The sequence below is a fragment of the Pseudophryne corroboree genome, chromosome 5 (assembly GCF_028390025.1).
Source record: "Pseudophryne corroboree isolate aPseCor3 chromosome 5, aPseCor3.hap2, whole genome shotgun sequence".
In the NCBI taxonomy this organism is placed as follows: Eukaryota; Metazoa; Chordata; class Amphibia; order Anura; family Myobatrachidae; genus Pseudophryne; species Pseudophryne corroboree.
The window spans coordinates 649,773,015-649,784,032 of record NC_086448.1 but is presented as its reverse complement, the minus strand read 5'-3'; the positions used below and the strand labels follow the sequence as shown (position 1 = coordinate 649,784,032).

At 42.5% G+C, this 11,018-nt stretch overlaps 1 protein-coding gene across 2 annotated transcripts in view; it reads left to right on the top strand.

Annotated features, from left to right (window-relative positions):
• Positions 1-2,030: 2,030 nt before the first annotated feature.
• Positions 2,031-11,018, top strand: part of GAREM1 (GRB2 associated regulator of MAPK1 subtype 1) — a 269,247-nt gene continuing 260,259 nt past the window's right edge. The window contains exon 1 of one of the 2 annotated variants that reach the window (XM_063923663.1): positions 2,031-2,576. In XM_063923663.1, the coding sequence (XP_063779733.1) occupies positions 2,465-2,576 (112 nt within the window). In that variant the 5' untranslated portion in view covers positions 2,031-2,464. The remainder of the gene's footprint in view (positions 2,577-11,018) is intronic. The other variant, XM_063923662.1, reaches the window with a different exon arrangement.

Below are 11,018 nucleotides of genomic sequence, written 5' to 3'. Positions count from 1 at the left end.
ATCGGTGGGCCCAGGTGCAACAAAATGCTTTGCCCCCCTACCCCCTCATCCCGTCCAAGTCCACCCCCTCACCCCTGTAGAGGATCTGGTGAGGGGGACCTGCTCAGTTCCAGGGAAATGGACACCTAGCAACATTGCCGTAACTAGACATTTTAGCGCTGTGTGCAAGAAACGGCATCAAAACCCACTCCTTTATGTAAAACAAACATATAGGGGCGTGGTTTCATGGGGAAGGAGTGTGGCCACAAAATAATACCAATTCATATAGTGGTGCACAGTAGTATCCATTATTCAAATTACGCCGCACAGTAGCGCCACTACTCCAGGTAGAGCCCCTTTTACACATTACGGCGGACAGATTCCACTTTTTGCACATTACGGCAGACAGCGTCCCCTTTTTACACATTGCGCAGACAGCATCCCCTTTTTACACATTGCGGCAGACAGCGTCCCCTTTTTACACATTGTGGCAGACAGCGTCCCCTTTTTACACATTGCGGCAGACAGCGATCCCTTTTTATACATTACGGCAGACAGTGTCTCCTTTTTTTACACATTGCTGCAGACAGCATTTCCTTTTTACACATTACTCATCCCGCACTGTCACACATGACCACTCATTCCGCACTGTCACACATGACCACTCACCCTGCACTGTTACATATTCCCACTTTCCTCGCACTGTCACACATGACGACTCACCTCGCACTGTCACACATGACAACTCACCTCGCACTGCCACACATGACCACTCGCTGCAACACATTTTCACTCACCCACACTGTCACCCGACTACAACCACAAATAAAGTCATGTTTCTCACTATGTACCTCCCCTCTGCCCGTCTATGCTGCATCTAGGGGTCTCATCTCCTCCCCTCCACAGGCACATATACTCCAGCCAGCAGCAGGTATTTGCTATGGCTGTAGGCTGCTGGCTTTAAGTTTCAGTGAACAGTCGTGGGGGAAAGCACGGGTAAAAAGATCCCTTTCACTCTCACCTTGCACAGGATAGACAGAGCTCCTCCTGCAGCATAGGGCTCTGGAGAGCGGCACAGTCTCAGCGCAGCGTTTACACTGCGTCACGGCCTGATCCTCTCTGCATGCGTGTGACATCATGCGCACGTGCATCATGATGTCACACGCACAACACATTTAATGTACAGTGACAGGTGAGCACTAGAGGATCAGGCACCCGGCAGATGTCTAATAACGGACAGCGGGCCGGGACCATGAAAAGCACAGCACTCGTCCAGTTCAGCCGTGCCCGGTCGGCGGGGCCTTGCGGTAAATCCGCCACTGTTTCAGTTTGACTCATTACATGCCGCTGGCTTTGGGCCCCTTGACATTGGCGGGCCCCAGTGCAAGGCACTGCTTGCACTGGCGGTAGTTCCGCCACTGCTTGAAATATCTCACTTTGCATGTAATGAGTGTATATAATAGATTAGTTTTACCTTTTAAGTTGAATTATTGAAATAAATTAACTTTGGCATGATATTCTAATTTTCTCAGTTGAACATGTACTTTCATTTATTTGTATTAGTATTTGGCCTAGGGGGCTGCCTTTGAAAAAATGCTGATACTCTAGGGCACCATGGTTCAAAAAAGTTTGGAAACCACTGATATAGAACGATATGGTTATTATTCATTATTTTTGTGAACATAATAGGACTAGTGCCATTTACATATTGATGGATGGATGGATAGATAGATAAATAAATAGATATATTGGTTGAGTCTCCCTTGTCAGAAATGCTTGGGACCAGAAATGTTTTGGATTTTTCCATATTTTGGAATATGTGCATAACATAACATAATGAGGATGGGACTCAAGCCTAAATATTCACACAGCCTGCAATGTTATTTTATGCAACATTTGTAATATTTTTTTACCTCGGAATTTCAGAAATAGGAAACTGAACCTGTGTATATTTAAATTCTTAAAGTCCTCTTGTTGAATAAGTGTGAGTTTGGAATATGCGAATGAGTCTTGCAGTCCCCTGACGGTGGCAGCAGTACCGCGTGCGGGCACTAGGGGGCGGGGCAGGGCTGCCAGTGGCAGCGAGGGAGCTGCTGGCAGACAGAATCCTGTGGATGTCAGGAAGTCTCTTCCTCTCCCAGCAGTCTGGTTTTGGGCTTGGGAGGCGGCGTCTCTCTCTCCCGGAGCTGCTGCACCCTGTTGATCAGCCCGTGGTGTGAGCTCTGCTATGCTGAGTCCTAGCGGTCGCTCAGCCATAACATCAACAGCAGGAGCAGCAGCAGCAGCGTCAACTCAGTCCAAAGTGGCCGGGAGCGGAGCAGCGGGAGAGCCGGCAGCAGCAGGGAAGGCTGCGGGGAGACAGAGACACTCACCAGCCCCACACCCGGAGATCAGCAGCATGAGCCGCACACCGTGCAGCTGAGCACAGGGCTCCGGATCCCAGCTCTGCCCCCTGTGCCTCCTGCTGGAAGGGGACGGGGGAGAGATGGATCTCTCGGCCCCCTCGCTGAAGGATGTGAAGTGGAGCTCGGCCTCGTTCCCCCTGGACTTGCTGGTTAGCTCCTACCGCCTACCCCAACTTGTCAGACTGGACAGCGGTAAGTGATGCAGGGGCTGCAGCCGCATTGCTGCGAGGTGTATAGGCATTCCCCTGGTGCTGTGTGCCAGCATGCACATGGTGCGGGAGCAGCCCGGGGGCTCAGTCACTGGGGTCATGCTGCTGCTGCAGAGCCACCCGTAGGGGCACATTGCGCTGCAGGTATGTCTGGCTATATTTAGCACTATAGGCGCTACTGCCAGACGTCTGGCCATGGCACACCTGGGCTAGTGTCCTCCCCAGGCCCCTATTGGCTGGCAGTGCCAGTGTGTGTGTGCCACTGTTATTATCCCCATGGCATATAGGCTGCTCAGATTTTCCATGGTAGCTGCCATGTTGCTGTAATAAGTGACACCACAGGGCAGCCGTGATTGGGCTGCAGAGCCCGGGGCGTCATGGCTGACGTATGGGGACATGAATGGAGTGAGGGGGTTGCAGCTTTCTGGGTGACCCTTTTAGTGAGGGGGAGACCCAGCACTCTGGCTGCACCATTTCCTTCCCAATCTTCTCACAGCATGTTGTCCACCTTCCCTGCATTTATGTACTGTTCCTATACAGCCCCATACTGTACCTCCCTCCTTATGGAGCTTTGGGTTCCAAGACTCAGGTTATTGACATTCCCCAGAGTAAGATACTGTATATGATCTTCTAAACAGACACTGCTGTCACATTGTCATGGTGGTTACTTCTGTAGTTGCACACTAGTTTGTTTATGCCGCTTGTATGTGTGTGTATTGTTCTAGATGACACCTATGCAAATAGTATTTGGTTATGCAATAGTATAATGAGCCAGGGTCCCACTTCTAAGCTCACATTGACCTGTAGTAAATACTGTATAAGTTGGACACTCTGTAACCAAAGAACATGTGTTGTGTAGCCTTGACATTGCATGGCTGTGTAGCAAACACTCGCATAATATGCCATTGTGGCTTCTGACTACTTGTTTGCTGTATTCATTTCTAAGTGATCTCATCAGTTTAGTAAACATAAGACACACATGTATCAATGTTTTTAGAAGAGTTAGTACAGCCTTGCTATAAGGACAGGAATCCTTTAAAACTGTTTTTCCCTGTATAAAATTCTTCTTCACACCTATTATAACGTCACAGAGCTCCTCTGACTTTAAACTTTTTCCTTTGGGGGGAGCATAGTGTTGTGTTTGTTTCCTTCATACATAACTCTTAAATCTGTAAAGTATTTTCTGCCTTCACTTGAGAGCTTGCAATTCAGTTTACACAATGAGCTAATGCTGGAATTCAAAGTATGGTTTTCATCAGTGTTACTTGTCCCCCTTCCTTTCCCAGTCAATGAAATAAATCCTGCTCTGTATTGTGGCATCTGCAAGTTGCGTAGTTTTTTTTTTTTTCTCCCGCCCTGAGACCACTAGCGCTTAGACCACCAATTTCTATTTTATTTTTTTTCTGATTTTGAGGGGTCTATTCATGAAGCAGTGAAAAGAGTGGAGAAGTGAGCCAGTGGAGAAGTTGCCCATGGCAACCAATCAGCTGCTCTGTCAAATTTTATAGTATACAAATTATAAATGCTACTTCAATTCTGATTGGTTCTTCTCTACTGGCTCACTTCGCCACAGTTTTCACTGCTTCATGAATAGACCCTTATCTCTTACCATATGGTGGGCAGAAAGTGTAGTGATCTCTGATGGTGCAGGGTTATGATCCTGAATGATTCGTATCGCATTCATATAGACAAGTTTAAATCCCCGGTTCACAGTGTAAGTAGTTTAAACAAAATAATTCATGGATTGAAGTTTGGTCACTGTGTAAGTAGGCATCACTTCATGGCTGATGTAATAAAACCCAGTTTGCCTTTTTTGTGCATCCCACTTTTATGTGAACTCATGTGTTAGTGGAACACAGCCTATTAGAGACACTGGCACCGCCATAGCATCAATTGTGGCTCTTGCTGTACCCAGTATGCTCAGTAGTCTCATTCAGAGCCGACCTTAGGCATAGGCAAACTAGGCAAATGCCTAGGGTCACCAGCAGCTTCTGCTGATTAAAATGATATGCAGCATGCCTATATTCTGTGTGTGACTGCGGCTGTATCTGCATACGAAATGCTACGTTGCAGTGTATTCCTGTAAATCACTGTAATGTAGCATTTCGTATGCAGATACAGCCGCAGTCGCACACAGAATATAGACATGCTGCATATCATTTTAATCAGCAGAAGCTGCTTGTGCATCCTAGCCACATAGTAATGCAAATATTAAGGCGACTGACGTTAGCAGAGCTGCCAGCTGACTCATGCTAAGCATCTCCTGCAGATCTAGCAACGGTGCTAGGGGGCACCAGCCAAAATCTTGCCTAGGGCATCATATTAGTTAGGGCCGGCTCTGGTCTCATTGCCTATAAATCATTTAACACCGTATTCCGCTCTTTTGATATTTAAAACTCTTAATGTTGTGACCTTTTTCTCCCAATTGTATTAATTCTGTTTAGTATAGTTGTGCTATTTGCCTTTACGTTATTGCTGATTATTGGAACATGAAGCGATCCTATTGTAATGTTTCAGTGGTATACCTTAACTACATTGTTATTCAATAATTTTCTGTATTCCCTGCTGCCAATATTATAATGTTGGCCTCATATGGAAGCCATTTTGGTAGGGATCAGACTTACCGCATTTGCAGATGAATCCAAAATCATCCTTTTGGCGTTTTACTTGCTCTGAATAATTTATACTGATCTCTGAGTTCTCCTTTCGGCCCTACGAATATTCCTCCCTTGTATTGCTGCATTATTGGCGGTATCATCCGTAATATTAGATGCAAGCGAGAGTGGGCCATCTCTTATTTAGGAAGAGCAACATTTTTAAAGAAGGTCTATTTTCCAACCATTTTGTACCCTCTTCAGGTTCTTCCAGACCTGATGTTTTCACTATTGGCTGATTTGTTTCCATAGTTTATTTGAAACCATAGACGTCTCTGTTTGATTACAGTGTATCAGACCAAATCCAGAGTAGGTATCTCCCTTCAATTTCTTGTGTGGCATTTTTACTGGATGATGATGATGTGCCATGTAACAAACTTGACCCATTTATTTTGTCTGTGAGGAAAATTCGGTCTATTTTTCAATACAAATCTAAATTGAACCTATTACATTTAGCTTTCCCGGGGATACCAGATGTCCAAAATTGAGGGTGTTTTCACCCTATTCATGCTATGAGAATACAAGGCTTTTTATCTATTGGCCAGTTAATTAATTCCAGCTACTTTGTGGCCAGGACTATAGGAGGAGCAGGATCACAGAGCAGCCCACAGTAATCCAGTTGGAGGCCTGCACTACCACCTACTAATAGTGACTCCAATCTATTTACAATGTGTTGTCCGAAAAGCTTTCATTAGAACATATCACAAAAATCAAGTTTTTGACCTGTTCATTGTAATCCAATCAGATCTAACACCAGCTGGTCACTCCCAAAGTGGTGGCACAGAGGCATGCCAGGCGCTCTCCCTCTTGCACATATATCCTGTATATTGTAGATGTAAGTAAGAGGAAGAACCTCAGCACAACTATGTCATGTTAGTCCATTTCTGATTAGACCCCCTATTACTTCTTTACTCAGTGGCGTAACATTTTAGAAGTGCTGCCTATTACAATTAATAAAGGCAATCTTAGAAGACGAGAAAGAAAAGGGCTTGTCTTTATGTTGGTGCACGTTTTTAAATTAAATGTGTGCAACATAAGACAATCCCTTTTCTTTCTATTGTCTTATATGACCACATCTCATCTATACAGAAAGAGTAAGCACTTTTGTGTGACTAGGAATGTATTAAGGCTGTCTCAAATTAATTTTATTAAGTGACGCAAACAAGTCAGCGGTTCTATAAACTGGAGTCAATTACATTTCTTCACTCATTAGATTTCCTCTTTTAATCGTTTAACTGTGTCAGCTTGTTCCAATGTGCATCATTGGGTGTGAGTGATATAAGTAACCAATTAAAGTTAGGAATTCATGTAACTATTGAATAGTTACGCAGATGATTTCTTTAAATTAAGGTTTGCATTTATTTTTCTTTATTTTTTTTTAACTATCCAATCACCCCCTTTTGTAGTTGCAGGTCGGCTCTTTTACTAAGATTGCATCTAGGTGCAAAAGTTGCACTGAGGTGTGGGGTAAGTAGCTATTATCTGTGTGGTGCAAGTTAGACAATAGTAGGAAGTGGTTGATTTTCTATGGTTTAGAGCAACCATTCTTGCCATCTTTTTAAAGGTACCCTCTAGAACACAGGTTCTCAAACTCTGTCCTCAGGACCCCACACAGTGCATGTTTTGCAGGTAACCCAGCAGGTGCACAGGTGTATTAATTACTCACTGACATTTTAAAAGGTCCACAGGTGGAGCTTATTATTTCACTTGTGATTCTGTGAGGTGACCTGCAAAACATGCACTGTGTGGGGTCCTGAGGACCGAGTTTGACAACCTGTGCTCTAGAACAGTGATTCCCAACCTCAGTCCTCAAGGAACGCTAACAGTCCAGGTTTTAGCAATATCCATGCTTTAGCACAGATGGTTGAATCAGAATGACTATGGTACTAATTAAGTCTCATGTGCTCAAGTGTGGCTCTAGAAGGTCTCTAGAAGGTGTGCTGCCAGCATGAGTGATGTTATCATGGCCCTTACTCCCCCTGTATAGTGGCTCTGTTAGTCATGGGGTGCAGTGATGTAGTTTGCTGTAAACTACACCAACAAGCCACTAAATTGTTAACTTCACAGTGGATGTGGAGGGGATCCAGGAGGCTGGTCTACTCTCATGGGAGTGCAGGAGAACCCCCCAATATTGTGAGACTCCCTGATATTGCAGGAGAGTAGGCACGTATTGTTTGCACCTTATACAATGTAAGTCTATGAGTCCTAAAAACTTATGAGCACCTTGTAGCATATGCAGTGTCGGACTTTGGAATAAAGGGCCACTGGAGGAATGCTGTTGTAGGGCCCATGCTTAAGGGTGTGGCCAGTTACCACAGAGGTTTGGCTAACCATTACAGAGTACATGTTCTGCGCCCCTTGGTAAATATACAATAAACCATATTCTTATGAAGAATAATGTAACATATGTATAATGCATAATTCATGTGCACTGGATAGAGACTGGAACCTGATCTCTAGAGGAGGAGGAGGGCCCACAGGTAGTGAGGCCTACCGGTGGTTTCCCCTGTTCCCCTGTGGGCCAGTCCAACTCTGAGCATATGTAATATGAGGACATAAATGGGCTAGTTATTAAACTGAAATGCATGTAATGGGACATTTTATGTAGGATATTTAATGCTCAGTACTATTACTGTTATCTCCAGGTTGTAGATGTCCTAAATTACAACTGTCAACCATTTCTAGATTATAAAACCTGTGCAGGTGATTTTCTGCCTTTATTGCTATATGCACACAACTACAGGAAGTTGCTAGCAGTGTACTTGGCAATGCAAGGGCATTATTTGAACATTGCTGGGTTAATGAAATGATGCAACACATTATTCTGTAATCCGTCCTAAATTATTTACAATGTAATAAATTCCTTTTAATATAGGAACATAAAACATATTTATTTCGCAGCATGCTTCTCTGTTAAAGGACCTGCATTCCTATAGAACAACCTATAAATAAGCACTACAGATAATGGCACTATATTACTAGTATTCTAATCCGATGGCAACAAACACTCATATTATCTGACTACTGTTAATAAATGAGCTACACTGAAGGCTTTGTAAAAATGCTATTATTCTAGAAATAATTAACTCTTAATAGGGTTTTATTGCTTTGGTTACATATAACCCGGGGAAGTTATCTTTAAATTTGAAAACATTTTATTGTTTTTTATTGTATACCCTGTAAGACTGGAAACCAGGGACTTGTAGAACATAGGGGGGGATTTCAATTCCAGGCAAACAATGCGAATTGCCACTGCATATCACACCTTTCGCCCGTATGGGCGAATCACAAATTTGCTTAAAAGTGCTTGCTACCTTATGGAGTGGCTAAGACTTATGTGCGAGATCGGGCTACTGCAAAGCTTGGCTATTACCGTGCTGATTCGGCTGGGTGGATGAATTCGCCTGCCATTGAATTCACCTTAGAATAAAAATTGTACAGACAAAAATATTAACTATCTACATTTTATTAATAGTCACAACATTGTTTCAGAAACTGAAATTGGTGGTGATTCCAAATCTATTCCATGATGCCATGTGGTTTTTGCAAATCCTCCTCTTTTTATTTATTTATTTTATTTTACGTAGTTTATTCAATTAATAAAGGTTTTTGTGTGTCCTCAGTGCTGACTGGATTCAATATAATGTGTGTAACTGTAGGGCAATATGTCCACTGCTGCAAATAACCACATACTGTAACTGCTGATTACAGACCCGCGCCAATACCACCAAAGACTGTTTCTCAAGTGATTTCAGCCAGTGGCCAAATGAGAGTAGCTGTGATTGGCTCTTTTGCTATAGGATGGTGATATTGTTTTTGAGCTATTTCAGAATAGTGATGATGGAGTGATGTTTATTATCAAATAGTTTAGAAACGTGGCTTTTTGTGAGTATTTTATTAACATCCTTAGCAGTGTTCTTTCAACTATTCGACCTTGACAATTGTACGTAAGATAATTTGTATGCTTGTGTGATCTAAACTTCAATGTAGCTACAAATGTACCGCTAGGAGTGAAAGAAAACTCTCCGGGAAATTGAAAGATTTTTATCAGAACTTAAACCAGATACATTTCATAATGCATTTAATTATCATTGTACATAGAAATACATTTCTAGAGCTGTTTTTCTGTGTGGGTCTTTTTGAAGTCGTTTTGTTGGTAGTGTTAAAGCAGAATTCCACTTTCAAACCGTGATCTTCCATTAACTGTATTAGACCCAAACATGGTTGCTATTACAACATGGAACTTTAAATGTAACACTGGCCCACCTCCTGTGACGAAAACAGTTTTAAATTGGTAAAATACTGAGACCCCTTTGTCCTGTTACCGTCTATTTTAATCATTTTAGTACAATAGCAGCAATATAACAATGCGAGGCACTTCAGAAAGATCACCTGTCTGCATGTTTTTTCTTTATTTTTTTCTTTAATGTGCTGCTGAGTTGGTTATAAATGGATCAAAGGAATTGAAGGATGGACCTTTTCATTTTAAATTATTATTCTTAAATCTTGCAGACTGTCTGGCAGTCATCATGACCTGATATTTTTTTTTTTCTTCCATTAAACAGAAACCTCTTTTACAGAATACATTGCACAATAACAGCAAAGCCACCACAGACTAAATACATTGCTGAAGAGTAAATATATCACTTCTGGAAATAACACTATCTAATAATTCATTTAGAACCACATCCTGTGTAAGTACTCAGATACTTGTGCCGCACGTCACAAATTTTGTTCAATGGCGCTTATATAGATGTTGGTGCTACCTGGGCATGATAATGTTGAACCTGAATGGTGAGACGTATATTTTCCCATACTTTTAATGGATTTCGGGCAGCCATTTGATGTGGAATCCGATAAAGGAAAGCTGTACAAAACACCTCTCCTCCTTAATTTTAATTTATGTACCTCACATGTAATATTAATTCCACCACACAGTGTGTAAAACCACCTAGAGCTATGTACTCCCTTCTTTACCGCAATTATTATACTGCTAGTGTTGTTTAATTCATATTCTCTCCTATTAGCCCATGAAACAAGCAAGTGACTGCAAAATAATATATAAAGATAATCTCCCACCATTAAGTCATTACAGTTTCAGAATGCGCGGTCACTAACCAGACTTCATTTTCTAAGTTCCTTCTGCTCAGCAATTGAGTAGTGTGGTTTGTTATAAGAGAACACACAAAACTGTATTTTATAAAGATTCTATTTCAACGATTTTTAGAAGATGGCTCCTCATAATTTTTAAAGGTGAATTTGACCATGTTCAGAGGAACCTTTATTGCATTTGTTCTGCATCTGCTACTTCTAATGTCCCTGATTTATTATCCAATCAAATAACGACCATGTCTGCAGCAGCAGAGTATTTCAGGAGACGTGTGCCTCTATTGTGAGAGCGTGTGATCTGCCCTTATGCTTGATTGTGTTAGTGAGGGAATGCGGTCAACAGTCATTATTTTGACACTGCTTATGTCTGCGGTACTTTCCAGGCACCATTATGCCAGTGAGGTTTAAATGCTTCTATTCCTTAGTAAAGACAGGGCTGCTTCTGGATGTAAGCAGCAGGGCTGTTTCTAGCCAATTTGGCTCCCAGTGCGAGATTTAAAAATGCGCCCCCCATGACATAAAAAAATGTGCCCCCTCCCACACACACACCTAGATAAAAAAACAACAACTTGCGTCTGCACCCGGCAAGGGGGCGTGGCCTCATCTAAATGGGTGTGGCCTCATTTAAATGGGCATGGCCTCCTCTGAAAAGACTACCTCAC